Source organism: Lepidochelys kempii, chromosome 1 (genome assembly GCF_965140285.1).
Source record: "Lepidochelys kempii isolate rLepKem1 chromosome 1, rLepKem1.hap1, whole genome shotgun sequence".
Lineage (NCBI taxonomy): Eukaryota > Metazoa > Chordata > Testudines > Cheloniidae > Lepidochelys > Lepidochelys kempii.
In genome coordinates this window covers 250,253,702-250,272,272 of record NC_136380.1, presented here as the reverse complement: position 1 = coordinate 250,272,272, position 18,571 = coordinate 250,253,702, and the positions used below count along the sequence as shown (strand labels likewise).

At 45.2% G+C, this 18,571-nt stretch overlaps 1 protein-coding gene across 7 annotated transcripts in view; it reads left to right on the top strand.

Annotated features, from left to right (window-relative positions):
* Positions 1-18,571, top strand: part of KIAA1549 (KIAA1549 ortholog) — a 221,147-nt gene that overhangs the window by 193,001 nt on the left and 9,575 nt on the right. For 2 of the 7 annotated variants that reach the window (XM_073322875.2, XM_073322866.2), the window contains 5 exons: positions 1,692-1,836; positions 5,085-5,414; positions 6,299-6,351; positions 11,125-11,270; positions 18,121-18,275. In XM_073322875.2, coding sequence (XP_073178976.2) covers positions 1,692-1,836; positions 5,085-5,414; positions 6,299-6,351; positions 11,125-11,270; positions 18,121-18,275 — 829 coding nt within the window. The other 5 variants (XR_012156097.2, XR_013634976.1, XM_073322886.2 and 2 more) reach the window with 5 other exon arrangements.

The following is an 18,571-nucleotide window of genomic DNA, read 5'->3' as shown; positions in this document are numbered from 1 at the left end:
CCTAGGTAACGCATTCCAGTGTTTCACCACCCTCTTAGTGAAAAAGTTTTTCCTAATATCCAATCTAAACCTCCCCCACTGCAACTTGAGACCATTACTCCTCGTTCTGTCATCTGCTACCATTGAGAACAGTCTAGAGCCATCCTCTTTGGAACCCCCTTTCAGGTAGTTGAAAGCAGCTATCAAATCCCCCCTCATTCTTCTCTTCTGCAGGCTAAACAATCCCAGCTCCCTCAGCCTCTCCTCATAACTCATGTGTTCCAGACCCCTAATCATTTTTGTTGCCCTTCGCTGGACTCTCTCCAATTTATCCACATCCTTCTTGAAGTGTGGGGCCCAAAACTGGACACAGTACTCCAGATGAGGCCTCACCAATGTCGAATAGAGGGGAACGATCACGTCCCTCGATCTGCTCGCTATGCCCCTACTTATACATCCCAAAATGCCATTGGCCTTCTTGGCAACAAGGGCACACTGCTGACTCATATCCAGCTTCTCGTCCACTGTCACCTCTAGGTCCTTTTCCGCAGAACTGCTGCCTAGCCATTCGGTCCCTAGTCTGTAGCTGTGCATTGGGTTCTTCCGTCCTAAGTGCAGGACCCTGCACTTATCCTTATTAAACCTCATCAGATTTCTTTTGGCCCAATCCTCCAATTTGTCTAGGTCCTTCTGTATCCTATCCCTCCCCTCCAGCGTATCTACCACTCCTCCCAGTTTAGTATCATCCGCAAATTTGCTGAGAGTGCAATCCACACCATCCTCCAGATCATTTATGAAGATATTGAACAAAACCGGCCCCAGGACCGACCCTTGGGGCACTCCACTTGATACCGGCTGCCAACTAGACATGGAGCCATTGATCACTACCCGTTGAGCCCGACAATCTAGCCAGCTTTCTACCCACCTTATAGTGCATTCATCCAGCCCATACTTCCTTAACTTGCTGACAAGAATACTGTGGGAGACCGTGTCAAAAGCTTTGCTAAAGGATGTGGAAAAAGCTAATGTACTAAATGCTTTTTTTGCCTCTGTTTTCACTAACAAGGTCAGCTCCCAGACTGCTGCGCTGGGCATCACAAAATGGGGAAGAGATGGCCAGCCCTCTGTGGAGATAGAGGTGGTTAGGGACTATTTAGAAAAGCTGGACGTGCACAAGTCCATGGGGCCGGACGAGTTGCATCCAAGAGTGCTGAAGGAATTGGCGGCTGTGATTGCAGAGCCATTGGCCATTATCTTTGAAAACTCGTGGCGAACCGGGGAAGTCCCGGATGACTGGAAAAAGGCTAATGTAGTGCCAATCTTTAAAAAAGAGAAGAAGGAGGATCCTGGGAACTACAGGCCAGTCAGCCTCACCTCAGTCCCTGGAAAAATCATGGAGCAGGTCCTCAAAGAATCAATCCTGAAGCACTTGCATGAGAGGAAAGTGATCAGGAACAGCCAGCATGGATTCACCAAGGGAAGGTCATGCCTGACTAATCTAATCGCCTTTTATGATGAGATTACTGGTTCTGTGGATGAAGGGAAAGCAGTGGATGTATTGTTTCTTGACTTTAGCAAAGCTTTTGACACGGTCTCCCACAGTAAGAACTGAGGACAATCCATAACCAGCCATAAAAACTAGTTGTATTTCTAGTAAGACAAAAGGTGCTGAACTTTCTCTTGGTCTTTATTTCTCTCTCTTTTTTTTTTAGTTCACGTGCAAAACGTTCTCCCAAGCAGCGTCGGAGACATCAGATAAATGGAAGCCCTATTGATGCTGAGAAGGACAGGCTAATCACCACCGACAGTGATGGGACATACAAAAGACCACCAGGAGTCAATAATTCTGCATATATTGTATGTTTGTCTTTTAGATGACAGGAATACACTGATAGTTCTTACGATAACTGTGACTTAGGTGAATCTCCTATTTTCCTGGTATGCTCTGAGTGGCTACTTTATATGCTAATTCCATTTGAATGAAACTGAGTGAGTCAAGAACTTCCTATGCAGAATGTTTGGGTAAAATAGTAAAACCTGTCATTTTCCACTCATGCTGGTGTTGCTTGGTCTTCAAAACAGAAGCACTGAAAAGCATTTTTATCAGTCCCAATAAACTATATAATGAGAATTGAAAATGGGGCCATTAGGAACAGTAATCATAGGAAATGAAATGAGAAAAGGATTCTCCAGTGAGCAACGTTAGAAACTAAAATATAAATCCTGGAAAAGACCCATCACATGAAAACGTGTGCATGCTACATGATCCTTTGAGCACAGTCAGTTCAGTACATTCTAGTCCACATTACCAGTGATTAAATAATCCCAAATGTTATAGGAAATTTTATTCTAGTTTTTCAGGTAGTGAAAAACTGAGGTCCCTCAATGATAGATTTTCTTTTCTTTAAACTTAGATATCAGTGCAGAAATAACTGAAATAATTTTCATACAGTATCTAGCAAATTAGCTTTCTTTCCATGTTAAAAATAGTAACTAAGAACTTTTAAGTTTAATAATATCATGTAGTAAACTGCACTTATTGTGCTTTCTGGACTGGTGCACCCGCACTCTGGCCACTAATCAGTCTTCACTCAGACGCTGCTAACATTCAAAACCTCTGGACAGTTTCAAACAGTTTCCATTTTTTAAAATGTAGTGAAGGACCATAATGTTTCTTTCTGTGGTCTTCATCGGCGTTCAAACATGCGCCATGATCATTTTAATGTCACCCATATTGGAATGAATTCTAGTCCGCAGCTATTTAATTGAGACTTGTCACAAAGCAAGCTCAGCCCTTTTGGCACCTGTGGAGAGTTGGCCCTCAGCGTTTTAAACTCCCAGTGACATAGAGGGGTGTGGCTTGATAGGTGACACTGCAGCCGGCATGCAGTGGCAAGAAGGAGCTGACACAATAAGTCTGCTACTGCAAGGCTGCGTAACTTCCTGTTACTGAGGAGCAATATGCTCCTGAGGTAAGACCGTATGTAGTAATTGTGCTGGCTACATCAGGCACTGTTGTGAATCCCTTTAGGACGATGCACTTCAGTTCAGCTTCCTCACAGCTAACCGCTTAGCTGTTGAATAGCTCCTGTCCTGTGTTGCTCAGGATAGCCATAATTGTTTCACATTTCAGCTAACGTGGTCAGTTGTTACACAAAGACTCAACTCGCTCCGTAGAGCTGCAAAGGTTCAGAAAGACTTCATTTAGAGCAGGGGTGGGCAAACTACGGCCCGAGGGCCTCATCCAGCCCTTCAGACGTTTTTAATCGGCCCTCGAGCTCCTGATGGGGAGCAGGGTCCGGGGCTTGCCCTGCTCCGCATGTGCTGGGGCTCTGCGTGGCTCCCAGAAGCAGCGGCATGTCCCCGCTCCAGCTCCTATGCATAGGGGCACCAGAGGGCTCCACACGCTGCCCCTGCCCCAAGCGCCACCCCCACAGCTCCCATTGGCCGGGAACCATGAGCATTCATGGCCCGCCATACAATTTCCATACCCAGGTGTGGTCCTCCGGCCAAAAAGTTTGCCCACCCGTGATTTAGAGAGAGCTAGCTCAGACTGTCATCTTCTAGATAAGAGTCAGCATTCACTATGTGATTTCAGATACATATACATTTACAAACCACATCATTCTAGTGCAGCTCAGTCTCTATCAGGTGGTATGCTGTTCCCCACCTAGTAATGTAGTGAGGAAGCTTAAATTGGCTGAAACAGTTGAACTAAAATGACTCTCTGGTAGAAGAACTGGACCGGTTTGGCTGACATGCACACAGATGCCTTAAATCTCAACTTGGTTTCGATGGTCATAGGATTTAAGGTTAGAAGGCACCACCAGATCATCTAGTCTGACCTCCTGTATGTCACAGGCCACCAACACCACCCCACATACTAAACCCAACAGCCGAATTGAGACCAAAGTGTTACAGCACCCAGATTAGATTGTTATGCTGCGGGGAGAGAATAGGAGGGACTGAGGTGCACCAGTGCCTGAGACCCCCGCAGTGGCAGGGAAATGATTAAGTGAGATGTACCCAGATAATCCTGGCAAGTGACCCACCCCCACATGCTGCAAAGTAAGGTGAAAAACCCCCAAGATCACTGCAATCTGACCTTGGGGGAAATTCCTTCCTGACCCCATACATGGCAATCAGTTAGACCCTGAACAGGTGAGCAAGAACCAGCCAGCAAGCACCTGAGAGACAGAATGCTTGATGCCACCTTAGAGCACTGGCCCACTCCATCCAGGGTCTCATCTACAGCTGTGTCCACCCCGGATGATGCTTTGGAGGAAGGAGACCAACCCCCGACCAAATTCTCATGGGGGGCGGCGGGAGGAAATCCCTTCTTGATTCCTGCAGATGGCTGGCTGAAGCTCTGAAGCATGAGCTTTTATAAGACAAAAACCGGAAATGAGCCCTGGCACCTACCATCACCAGCAGTGCTGTCGTAGAGTCGCATTGATCAATTTGTGCTGTTCCTCATGTTTGCCGGCACAACTCCTATTAGGAGGCAGTTCTAGAACCTCACCCCTCTGGTGGTTAGAAGCCTTCTTCTGATTTCCAGCCTGAATTTGTTTGGAGTCAGTTCAACCCATTTGTTGTTCTGCCAACACTGTCCTGTAGCTTAAATAGCTCATCCCCCTCCCGGATATTTACCCCTCCCCCAATGTATTTATAGAAAGCAATCATATCCCCGATCAGCCTTTTTTTTTTTGCTAGGATAAACAATCCAAGCTCTTCTGGTCTCCTCTCATAAAATAGGCTGTCCGTTCTCTCCTGATCATCCTAGTAGCCCTTCTCTGCATCTGCTCCGGTTTGAGTTCATCTTTCTTGAACATGGGTGACCAAAATTGTACACAGTATTCCAGATGAGGTCTCGTACAGTGGCATTAACACTTCTCTGTCTCTACTGAAAATGCCTTGCCTTTTTCACAACTGCGTCCCACTGGTGGCTAATAGTCATCCTGTGGTCAATCCACACACCCAGGTCTCTCTCCTCTGTTGCTTCCAGCTTGTTCTAATCCTTATTCAGAAGTTAAATGTCACTGACTTGAAACTGCGTATGTAAAAGTCTCTCTGACTCCTGGTTCCATTCTCTGTCTTCTCTGTAGTCTGATCCTGACCTGCCTGCAGAACCACAGACACCTTCTTCTCTTGATCTCGGGAAGTACCCAGGCTTGCCTCCCCACCCAGCCTCTCAGTACATCCCTCCACAGCCATCCATTGAAGAGGCCCGGCAGACCATGCACTCTCTCTTGGATGATGCCTTTGCCCTGGTGGCTCCCAGTAGCCAAGCAGCCAGTTCCACTGCCATCACATCACCTGGGGTCTCTGCGGGACAGCCGGTAAACAACACTCCTGCTCGAGCAGGGAGGGGAACCACATGCCCCCACTGGGGATCACCATATGGTCCAGCCCAGGCAGTAAACAACCCATTTAGTGTGAGTGATACATCTTGAAAGGCTTTTCAGGGCAGGGTGTTAGGACCAGTTGAGCCATGGTCACTATTGTTACACCTTTTAGATCAGGGTTCATCACGGATATTGAGCAATTACTGGAACCAGGGATATCTGTGATGTGAACAGTTACCAAATGGGGGATTCACTGTTTAAACCATCCTGTGAACTTTTTTTCTCAGTTGGAGGCAGATAGGAGTTCTCTTTTAAGAGAACACTGTCCTGGTCCACTCAGTTGTGATCTTTCACAGATCAGTCTTGGTATTTAAATGAATAACATTTCTTTTCTAAAGTCTGTTTTAGCTTAGCACTTATTTAGAGCCCACAAAGATAAAGTTCTAAGTATTTAGGCAGAGTTTTCCACCAGGACATTTGAGACCATGACATCCTGATTCCACCTCCCCTGCTCTAACCATTAGCTGATGCTCCTGTATGAAATTGTAAATAGAGTTGGAAGTCTGTTGTACAAAATAAATCATTTTAGGCAGGATAAATTAAGATCTAGCACTACCTGTGTGCCATTGGCTCCCCCCACCTTCACAAGGTAAAATAATAGCTTAGCTTTTCGTAAAATTTATATTAAATACACATTGTAGGGGGCCTTAAGCTGCAAGTCAGAGAACACATTTTCAAAAGGTGGATAAGCCACATAAGGAGCATGGGCAAACATAGAAGAGCTGGTTGTCCTGTTGGAGCTGCACTTCCCAGGTCTTCTTGTGCCACTTAACAAAAAATGTTTGTAAATCTCTGTCAGTAAACTTGCAGTCAGCTCACATGTAGGCCCGGCAATTGGGTCTCATTCAACCTGTAAAACACTGACTGAAATTCCCAATTTATTGATTTTATTTTTATTAATTTATTTCCAATAGAGATACGTGGAATTTGGAATGACTCCTCCAACAGCGCCGGGTCTGCTGCAGAGGTACCTTTCTGTTCATGGAATTATAATTATTATTTATATTACATTAGCTCCAAGAGGCCCTACTGAGATTGAGACCCTACTCTGTTAGGTACTGTGCAAACTCAGGGTGTCAAACAGATGGCCCACAGGCCAGATGCAGCCTGCATAAAGTATTTATGTGGCCAACATGACACACTTGGATTATGTAGATTCCAAGCTTTAATTAAAAAACAATAAATTTCAAGCCTTCATGGCTGCGAAGATAACCTTCCAAATGTGAATGGAGCATACCATTGAGTGCCAGAGTCTGCAGAGAGCCTGAAACAATGACATCAACATGTGTAACATGTTAATTTCATTGGAGTGGCATTTCTAAAGCCCAGTGATGAAGAAATGTCATTGTCAACCTTAACTGTTCCATTGCTGATCATTTTAATAGATGGAACAGAAAAGAGGGTGGGAGCTGGGAGTTCCTGGGAGGGAAGAGCAGAAGGAAGAACGAAAGACTTAAGAGAAGCCGGGGGGAGGGGAAGGAAGAAAAACACAGGGCAGGAGTAGCATCAGCCCAAAGGGGAGCTGATTATCTCAATGAACGATGCTGAATATGTCAAAAAGTTGCTGAATAAATAGCTAATAAATAAAAGTTTAGTTACTACATAGAGGCTGTCTGTATCTTTCACTTAATCTCTGCGCAAACCTCTCTCACTGATGTCAGTGAGAGATGCACTGTGGATTGAGGAGAATATGAAGTTCTGAATTTATATCCTGGCCATGGGCCATAATTAAACAAGTAATTAAACTCTCTCATCTGAGTAGATGGATACACCCCTGCAGTTCTCATGCCAGAGATGGGAAGTTAGCCATATTCTGAGGACATGTGCTTGAAGAGAAGTTTGGAAGGAACTGTATGATCCCTTCCGTATTTCTCAGTGCTCTGCTCATGGTGCAGCAGCAGGCTATAGGAAGCTCATACTTTGCAGTCTCAGCTAGATGGAAAAGCACTGTGGTAGTTAGGGGAGATTAAGGTTTGTGCCAGATGCTGAATGAATAGTGGAACACTGCCCATGCTCAAATGTCAGATGTTAATAATAAAAAAAATTAAATTAACCAACAGTAAATCAGAGCAACCAAATGTACTTCACTCCACACAAAGACTCCCTCTTGTCCATTCCCTCTGCCCTCTTGAAAAGCCCTGTAAATAAATGGTCTTCCCTGCATGCATTATAGATTAAGAGATTCAATTTATTTTGGGCCAAGTGGGGAATAAATTCCAGAGCAAAGGGGGCCTCTCAGAGAAGGCCTGGTAGCAAGCCCACCTGTATAAAATCAGTGGGGATCTATCTCGTAGGCTCTCCTGGCCCTGCTGTGGTAGTCTCATATGAAGATGGAGGTGAGAAAATCCCAATCTATATAGCTATATAAGGGAAACATTATTCCTCGTAGGTTTACAACTGATAAATACCTCCCTTCCCTCCCAACTCCAAATTTACTATTTGGCTTTCCCTTTAATTCCCATATAATCACGAATGTTCAATATACATTATCAAGTGGGAGCAAGTTACAGTCCCAAAAGCTTACCCCAGTAAAGGGAAGATCACCTGCTAACCTTGGAGACAGATGTGTCAGAGCACAAATTCTCCTCAGGACAAAGCTCCAAGAGAAAGTCGGGGTCTGATTTATACATAGTGTATTACTTCCTTATTTTATTTATTTTAAAATGAATGTAGTTCTTGGAGAAGGGCTGTGCTGACAGTCCTAGGCACTGAAAACCTCTATCTGCAGAATGGGGATGGACAGTTTTTCCCTGCCCATGGGACTGAGACTGAAAGGATCACCTCTAGAAGGGGAGAGGGGAATTTAGTCCCCATGCACATTTGCTCTTTGAGGTCTTGGCTGATATGGCCAATCATGACGTGAGAAGATGATTTTGTGATTGAGACACTAGCACATTAGAAACTGTACTGAGATCACCAACTCACTGTATGTAGATCACCACTAGGCATCAATGATTAACAATTTTCATTCACTCTCAACCTGTCTCAGATTTAGAGAGGCGGGCTAATAGTGAAAGGCTCCGTAGCCAGTTATCAAATCCTTGAACAAGGCAGTACCTTCACTGTGTATTACTTTTTCAAAAGGCTCTGAGCCCCTTGGTACCCGCAGGTTGAATTTCCTTAAGTTAAACATTAATACCACAGGTGGTGGTGGTGGTGGAAACCCAGGACCTGCTAGTGCCATAGGGTTAAAGTAACAACCGGCAACTTCATTGACCTGCACAGGAAGGTTTCTTTAAAGACCGTATAAAATACCACAGCTTCTTCATTTTACATCGTGACGGAGCAGGGAAGAAATGTATTGTATTCTAGTAAAGAAGGTTACACTCATTTCCTGAAGACAAAGATAATGAAACTGGTAGAAACAATGCAGAAACCTATAGAAATAGGAAGGGGAGTGTTTTGAAATCACTACAGGTCGACATTATTAACGTCACAGTCCAATGGCTTAAATAGCCAATGCACGGAACAGTGATCGGGAAACCAGATTGTTCCCTTTTCTCTATACTAATGCAATCAACATATTTAATGGGCTGGAACCAACCTGGGCAGAAAGGCAAAACGTATTAAGTTAGGTCACTTACTTACTGTGCTGATACTGGGGCTTGGCAGCCATTATCATGGTATGAATGTTGCATCATGCAATAGACATACACTGATCTTGAGCATGCTGAGAATGTCTAAATCTAAAAATTGATTTGCAAAGGGTTTTTTCCAATTAAATTGGCTAGAAGTGAAACCTTTCCATTGAAACTAGAGAAGCCAGATGGAAGGCTGGTCTGGAAAATAGAAACCAGGACTGGAAAGTCTGTCAGATCCAAATTAGGACCAGCAATAGCTAGGTAATGATACAGGTATCCATTTTGCATCACCTGTCATGGATGTCTAACTAGTGGTAAAGGGTAGTTAAAACCATCATTTATTATAATGGGAGGCTTGAGGAGAGCTGTTAAACATGAACTTCTTTCATCTACAGAAAGAGCAACAGTAATGGAAATACCCCCCTCAAAAAATAATTTTGCACAAAAATAATACCCTCAGCTGTAATCTTGGGAGGATATTTCCTTTGAAAGGAAACATCTAAAATGATTCTAATAGATTATTGATTATAAGGTTCCAGCTTGGTGGTGTAGGCATGAAATACCATATGGGCGCTTCTCTCACTGTTGCACTCTTACTGGTCCCCAGATAACAACCCCAAATAGGCATCGTTAAACCCCTTTCAGACATGCATTTTAATGTCCCATGATGCTTGGAAAGCTGGTTCCAAATCACTTCTCTGGAGTTGCTGAGTAGATAATTAGGAACAAGTCCATGGGATATAGGGGGAGAGTGGCTGTTCCAAACTAAAAATGTTTCTCTTGAACCCTTCAGAACTCTTTGTTAGGCTGTATCCTAAATGACTAATGTATTGTATTTTAAATTACTGGTTTCTCTCTATTAGGTTCCACATCCCATTACCAACTTTCTGAGTCATGCAGTCCTCTGAGCCTTTCTTATGTAGGTCACTGGTTCAAATGCTCCCCAGGTCAGCAATGGCTTGAGTGAGATACAATCAGATGACTGTTTGGTGGTCATGTTAATGAGTGGAATAAAAATCTGGGGAGAATAAATAGCCCAATTCCTAGGAAAAAGCTACTCAGACACCAGGGTGATGAGCATAGTATAGAAACTTGGGTCCCAGTCCTGTAAAATGCTCAATCTGGGCACATGAGTTCCTGCAGAGCTCATTGCAGGATTGAGGGTGTAGCTAAATGGGAGTCCATGTCACAGAGAGCACTCTCACAATGAGCACTGATTGGCACCATGTTGACACACTCAGCAGAGAAATTGAGAATTCGATAGACAGTGGAGATCAAGCTAATCCTTAAATGTGATGTCTCCAGCTCAGGGTGAATCACACTGGTATAACAGTTCAATGAATAGGCTTTCCTCTCCAGTGCTGTCAATCTGACACATTTTATTAATGCTAAGTCACCTTAGACTACCCTTGGTAAGCAAACAATTGTGGAGTTATGATTATCACCATTGGTGGAGACTGCCTTTGAATAATCGCACTGCAGGAAGTAGGGATGTTAACATACCTTCTCTTGACCTGTGTCACGACACAACGTGACATGGTGCGATGTATCATATATAATCAGAGGATGTTTGAAAATTTCTAGAGCTCAACACAACAAATATTGATAACACTTAGGGAAGTACCCATAAACCAAATGGTATCTCTGTTTGCCAAATACATGTTACATTTTGCACTTTCTTCCTGTTGATTTAGATCCAAGCCCCTGACTCAGCAACATTAGTTAGTAGGGTTTTTGGGTCCCTAAATTACGCAGGTGCGTTTCGACTGAAGTCAGTGAAGTTAGATGAACTTGCTTACATTAGAAGTGAATTTGACTCTGTCCTGTTCTGTGGTTGCTTTGAGGTAGTAGTGATGATGGTTTTCCTCAGCGAAAAAGTAAATCTTTCTTTTTTTTCAAACCCTTCTCAGTGGATTGAAGCCACCCCAATCCATGAAAATGCTTGTGTTCCAACTCCTGTGTTATTCTTTGTACAAGCCTATTCTTATGAAGTGCATGTTACGAAAGAGGATTATGGTAATGAAGTTTAATTCTTTTTGTAGCAGCTACGGTAAAAATACGCATGAGTGATCATAATAGGGTTAAGTATAAGGGACAAGTGTAAATATTTTCACTGTGGAAAGATCAGTCAGTGTGATCTTATGTTGCTCTGCCAACAGGCAAAGTTTTGGCCCGGGTTTCCTTCAGCCTGCAGAGTTAATGCACCCAGACCAGCAACAATCTGATGTTCAGTATTCCTCCAGAGGGCTATACCCAGAAGAAATGCCATCGGTGGCACGGCCACGACCAGTAGGAAGCACTGCAGGTACTTTGGGTTTATACTGAACGTGCACTGGAATATTACACCTTTTTCCAATATGTTCCATATATAGTTGTCCCTACTAAAAGTCATCATTTGCCATCAGGTGGTACTATGGTGACCTGATAGCACGTGTGAAAAATAGGGGTGGGAGAGAGAGCCTCTGATATCAGGACAGGCCCTATAAAATCGGGACATCTGGTCACCGTAGATGGTATACTCCAAACTTAGGCTTTGTTTTCACTGCCAACTAACTATTGCTAGCTATCCCCTAGTGGAGACAGGGCACTGTAGTTTTTACTGCTAGCTTGCAAGGCAAGATCATCATCATACCCAGACCTGAGCCTCGCTGCCTCGTGGTAAAAACTACAGTGCCACTAGGATTTTTCAGTGGGATAGCTAATGTATATTAGTTATCCTATGGTTAAAAAAACCCTTTTTTTTTGTAGTGAAAAGATAGCCTTAGAATAGGAAATAACTTCAGCATTTCAAAAAGAGTTCAGTGAATGTTGACTTTTGACAGGTGACCGCAGTATTTCCTTTGTGGTAAGTTAAACGGTAACTGATGCCTTCTGGAGAAAATATTCTGTTCAGCAAAATTTTGCCTATTTATCCTGCATCTTTTTTTTCTTTTTTCTTACTAGGGACATTTGCATAAAAACAGTATCTGAAGAGTCTATCTGTACCACATGAAATCATCTTCCTGACTGTGAGACAATTTCCATAGCAAACAAGGTTCTAACTTCATATTGGGTTTAAGCGGCAGGAGCTGATGAACTCTTAAGAAACAAAGATTCTGTTCTCATGTAAATGTCTCTATTAACTTTCTTCCAAAAGAGAGGGAATTAAAATACTGAAAATATAGGAGTGCTCAAGAATTTCTAAATTAGACATGTCAGTGTTGTAGTCCAGAGAATTAACTTTGACCTGCAGCTCTCCTCTCCCTATAATTGTGCAAAGTGATGGTGGTGAGGGGGTTCATTATTTCATAGATGATTTAATATATTATGTAAACTGTTCCTTAAGTTTCTGTGGTTGATCAGCTGCGAGTTTTTGTTTCTGGTGAACTCTAACCAGTTTTTATCCTTCAATTAAGATACAAGAACAACCAAATATCAGTTTTATAATTTTTTAAAAATTTATTTTAAGGAAAGAGGAGTAAAGTAAATATTACATGCAAGTTAGGCAACTTGTCTATGTGCCCACCCCCGCACAAAACAAACAGTCACAAAGTATCAACAGCTCCTGTTTTTCAAAGTTTTCAATGAGCCCTGGTCTACACTAGGACTTTAGGTCGAATTTAGCAGCGTTAAATCGATGTAAACCTGCACCCGTCCACACAATTAAGCCCTTTATTTTGACTTAAAGGGCTCTTAAAATCGATTTCCTTACTCCACCCCTGACAAGTGGATTAGAGCTTAGATCGACCTTGCCGGCTCGAATTTGGGGTACTGTGGACACAATTCGATGGTATTGGCCTCCGGGAGCTATCCCAGAGTGCTCCATTGTGACCGCTCTGGACAGCACTCTCAACTCAGATGCACTGGCCAGGTAGACAGGAAAAGAACCGCGAACTTTTAAATCTCATTTCCTGTTTGGCCAGCGTGGCAAGCTGCAGGTGACCATGCAGAGCTCATCAGCACAGGTGACCATGATGGAGTCCCAGAATCGCAAAAGAGCTCCAGCATGGACCGAACGGGAGGTACGGGATCTGATCGCTGTTTGGGGAGAGGAATCCATGCTATCAGAACTCCGTTCCAGTTTTCGAAATGCCAAAACCTTTGTCAAAATCTCCCAGGGCATGAAGGACAGAGGCCATAACAGGGACCCGAAGCAGTGCCGCGTGAAACTGAAGGAGCTGAGGCAAGCCTACCAGAAAACCAGAGAGGTGAACGACCACTCCGGGTCAGAGCCCCAAACATGCCGCTTCTATGATGAGCTGCATGCCATTTTAGGGGGTTCAGCCACCACTACCCCAGCCGTGTTGTTTGACTCCTTCAATGGAGATGGAGGCAATATGGAAGCAGGTTTTGGGGACGAAGAAGATGATGATGATGATGAGGTTGTAGATAGCTCACAGCAAGCAAGCGGAGAAACCAGTTTTCCTGACAGCCAGGAACTGTTTCTCACCCTGGACCTGGAGCCAGTACCCCCCGAACCCACCCAAGGCTGCCTCCTGAACCCAGCAGGCGGAGAAGGGACCTCTGGTGAGTGTACCTTTTAAAATACTATACATGGTTTAAAACCAAGCATGTGAAAGGATTACTTTGCCCTGGCATTTGCGGTTCTCCTAGATGTACTCCTAAAGCCTTTGCAAAAGGTTTCTGGGGAGGGCAGCCTTATTGCGTCCTTCATGGTAGGACACTTTACCACTCCAGGCCAGTAACACGTACTCGGGAATCATTGTAGAACAAAGCATTGCAGTGTATGTTTGCTGGCATTCAAACAACATCCGTTCTTTATCTCTCTGTGTTATCCTCAGGAGAGTGAGATATAATTCATGGTCACCTGGTTGAAATAGAGTGCTTTTCTTCAGGGGACACTCAGAGGAGCCCATTCCTGCTGGGCTGTTTGCCTGTGGCTAAACAGAAATGTTCCCCGCTGTTAGCCACAGGGAGGGGGGAGGGTTGAGGGGGTAGCCACGCGGTGGGGGGAGGCAAAATGCAACCTTGTAACGAAAGCACATGTGCTATGTATGTAATGTTAACAGCAAGGATTACCCTGAAAAAGTGTAGCCACTGTTTTATAAAATGTGTCTTTTTAAATACCGCTGTCCCTTTTTTTTTCTCCACCAGCTGCATGTGTTTCAATGATCACAGGATCTTCTCCTTCCCAGAGGCTAGTGAAGCTTAGAAAGAAAAAAAAACGCACTCGCGATGAAATGTTCTCCGAGCTCATGCTGTCCTCCCACACTGACAGAGCACAGACGAATGCGTGGAGGCAAATAATGTCAGAGTGCAGGAAAGCACAAAATGACCGGGAGGAGAGGTGGCGGGCTGAAGAGAGTAAGTGGTGGGCTGAAGAGAGGGCTGAAGCTCAAATGTGGCGGCAGCGTGATGAGAGGAGGCAGGATTCAATGCTGAGGCTGCTGGAGGACCAAACCAGTATGCTCCAGTGTATGGTTGAGCTACAGCAAAGGCAGCTGGAGCACAGACTGCAGCCCCTCTGTAACCAACCGCCCTCCTCCCCAAGTTCCATAGCCTCTACACCCAGACGCCCAAGAACGCGGTGGGGGGGCCTCCGGCCAACCAGCCACTCCACCACAGAGGATTGCCCAAAAAAAAAGAAGGCTGTCATTCAATAAATTTTAAAGTTGTAAACTTTTAAAGTGCTGTGCTTAAAGTGCTGTGTGGCATTTTCCTTCCCTCCTCCACCACCCCTCCTGGGCTACCTTGGTAGTCATCCCCCTATTTGTGTGATGAATGAATAATGAATGCATGAATGTGAAGCAACAATGACTTTATTGCCTCTGCAAGCGGCGATTGAAGGGAGGAGGGGCGGGTGGTTAGCTTACAGGGAAGTAGAGTGAACCAAGGGGTGGGGGGTTTCATCAAGGAGAAACAAACAGAACTTTCACACCGTAGCCTGGCCAGTCATGAAACTGGTTTTCAAAGCTTCTCTGATGCGTACCGCGCCCTCCTGTGCTCTTCTAACTGCCCTGGTGTCTGGCTGCGCGTAACCAGCAGCCAGGCGATTTGCCTCAACCTCCCACCCCGCCATAAACGTCTACCCCTTACTCTCACAGATATTGTGGAGCACACAGCAAGCAGTAATAACAGTGGGAATATTGGTTTCGCTGAGGTCTAAGCGAGTCAGTAAACTGCGCCAGCGCGCCTTTAAACGTCCAAATGCACATTCTACCACCATTCTGCACTTGCTAAGCCTGTAGTTGAACAGCTCCTGACTACTGTCCAGGCTGCCTGTGTACGGCTTCATGAGCCATGGCATTAAGGGGTAGGCTGGGTCCCCAAGGATACATATAGGCATTTCAACATCCCCAACAGTTATTTTCTGGTCTGGGAATAAAGTCCCTTCCTGCAGCTTTTGAAACAGACCAGAGTTCCTGAAGATGCGAGCGTCATGCACCTTTCCCGGCCATCCCACGTTGATGTTGGTGAAACGTCCCTTGTGATCCACCAGAGCTTGCAGCACTATCGAAAAGTACCCCTTGTGGTTTATGTACTCGGCGGCTTGGTGCTCCGGTGCCAAGATAGGGATATGGGTTCCGTCTATGGCCCCACCACAATTAGGGAATCCCATTGCAGCAAAGCCATCCACTATGGCCTGCACATTTCCCAGGGTCACTACCCTTGATATCAGCAGATCTTTGATTGCGTGAGCTACTTGCATCACAGCAGCCCCCACAGTAGATTTGCCCACTCCAAATTGATTCCCAACTGACCAGTAGCTGTCTGGCGTTGCAAGCTTCCACAGGGCTATCGCCACTTGCTTCTCAACTGTGAGGGCTGCTTTCATCTTGGTATTCATGCGCCTCAGGGCAGGGGAAAGCAAGTCACAAAGTTCCATGAAAGTGCCCTTACGCATGCGAAAGTTTCGCAGCCACTGGGAATCGTCCCAGACCTGGAACACTATGCGGTCCCACCAGTCTGTGCTTGTTTCCCGAGCCCAGAATCGGCGTTCCACAGCATGAACCTGCCCCATTAGCACCATGATGCATGCATTGGCAGGGCCCATGCTTTCAGAGAAATTTGTGTCCATGCCCTGATCACTCACGTGACCGCGCTGACGTCGCCTCCTCGCCCGGTATCGCTTTGCCAGGTTCTGGTGCTGCATATACTGCTGGATAATGCGTGTGGTGTTTAATGTGCTTCTAATTGCCAAAGTGAGCTGAGCGGCCTCCATGCTTGCCTTGGTATGGCGTCCGCACAGAAAAAAGGCGCGGAACGATTGTCTGCCGTTGCTCTGACGGAGGGAGGGGCGACTGACGACACAGCTTACAGGGTTGGCTTCAGAGAGCTAAAATCAACAAAGGGGGTGTCTTTACATCAAGGAGTATTTCAGGCAGGACTTCACGGAGGGTTCCAATAAGAAATGGTGCAGCTAAGTTATCGTTCTTATTGGAACAAGGAGGTTAGCCTGGCCTCTGATTGATACATGGCTAGATTTACCTCGCTGCACCTTCTCTGTGAGTGACTGCAGTGTGACCTAGAGGAATGAGTCCCCTAGACAGGGGAGGGGGGGAAGCAAATGAGTACAAAACAAATCTGGTCTATTTCTTGTTTTGATCCACTCCATCTATCTTTTACATCTTTGGCTGGCAGCAGACGGTGCAGAAGGACTGCATGCCATCCACATCTCATGGCTGCTCGGCAGAAGATGGTACAGTACAACTGCTAGCCATCCTCATCTCTTGCCTGCCTGGCAGAAGATGGTACAGCACGACTGCTAGCAATCCGTATCGCCTGCCTGCTCACCATAAGACGGTTCAATAGGACTGACTGCAGGAGTAAAGAGAATGACCTGGTCAAGTCACTCTAAATTAAGTCCCTGCACCCATGTCTGTCCAGGCGCTCCCAGCCGACGTGGCCAGGAGCACCTCGGACATGACGATGATGGCTACCAGTCGTACTGTACCGTCTGCTGCCACAAGGCAAGGGGTTGCTGCTACTGTGTAGCAAAGCCGTACCGCATCTGCCAGCACCCAGGAGACATAGGGAGATGGTTACCTGAGCGGGCTCCATGCTTGCCGTGGTATGGCGTCTGCACAGGTAACTCAGGAAAAAAGGCGCGAAACGATTGTCTGCCCTTGCTTTCACGGAGGGAGGGAGGGAACGGGGGCCTGACGATATGTACCCAGAACCACCTGCGACAATGTTTTAGCCCCATCAGGCATTGGGATCTCAACCCAGAATTCCAATGGGCAGCGGAGACTGCAGGAACTGTGGGATAGCTACCCACAGTGCAACGCTCCAGAAGTCGACTCTAGCCTCGGTACTGTGGAAGCACTCCGCTGAGTTAATGCACTTAATGCACTTAGAGCATTTTCTGTGGGGACACACACACTCGAATATATAAAACCGATTTCTAAAAAAACGACTTCTATAAATTCGACCTTATTCCGTAGTGTAGACATACCCTGAGGTATCTGCAGATCTTTAAAGTTATTTCGCTTCTAATGTATTTACAGAAAAATTTTGGCCCATCATAAGAGAAAATTTGGGGAAAAGTAAACTTGGCATGTTGCTAAATGTCTCTCTTGCAATTAATGATGATAGCTGTCCTGGCATTCAGCAGAAAGCAGTGGGAAGGGAGTGGATTTAGGTTCCAGGCTGAGTTAATAAAGGAAGTAAGCTGTGTACTGACCTTCCCGTTGGTTAATGTCAGTACTGTTTAATCTTTAAGCACAAACGAAAGCAGGAAAAAACGTATATAGGGATAGCCATTCATGTTGTGGCTGTGAGGGATGGAACAGAGAACAGTGTGCAGACTTAGGGTCTTCCTGGTCTGTTGGTGCAATAGCAAATGTCTCCTCTTTGCTGCCAGATCACTAGCATTTAAAATTGTAAGGGCTTTCTGTAATTTTTGTTTTAATGACTGGCATATACCTGAGATGTACATTCAGTGTCTGATGTGCATGTGTGTGTAATGTTTGTTATCAATGAAAGGTAATGAAAAATACCAAATTTTGAGTGAGCTGCACCAGAGTAAATGCATTTCCCTTCTCTAATCTGCATTGATATTCTTCTGTCTGCTGATCCCGATTTGTGTGTTAAACAAAAACTAAGCTTCTTTTTCTTCCTGCCTCCCCCAAAAAATTATATGTTAGCTTTTTGTCATTTATCTGCCCTGCGAACTTACTGTGTATAAAGATGAAAAACCAATATTTGCTTTTAAGGTTCTCAGATACAGCACCTCACTCAGGTGGGAATTGCTAGCAGAATCGGAGCCCAACAAGTGGAGATTCCCTCAGTCAGAGCAGGGCATGGCCAGCCGGGGGGACCAGGGTGGCCCCACTATCGTGGAGAGGATGAATGTGCTAGGAGAGATGCAGTGAGTACTGTTTCACATTTATATAGTTTCTAAAGCAGTGATATGTTCAGGTTTTGCCTTCGTTGCTGTTTGGAATTTCTTCCGATGATTCTTTCACTTGCTTTTCTGACAACCTCCGCTTGCTCTTCCAACCTTCACTAGCTCTTCTAACCTCTCTTGCTTGCTATTCTTTCACCTCCGCTTCTCTAACCTCTTTCACTCACTCTTCCCTAACCGCTTCCTCACTCAAGGCCTTTAACCACTGTGTTCTGGTTACAGTTCACCACTTCTACCCCAGAGCTCCAGCAGAGGTCGAG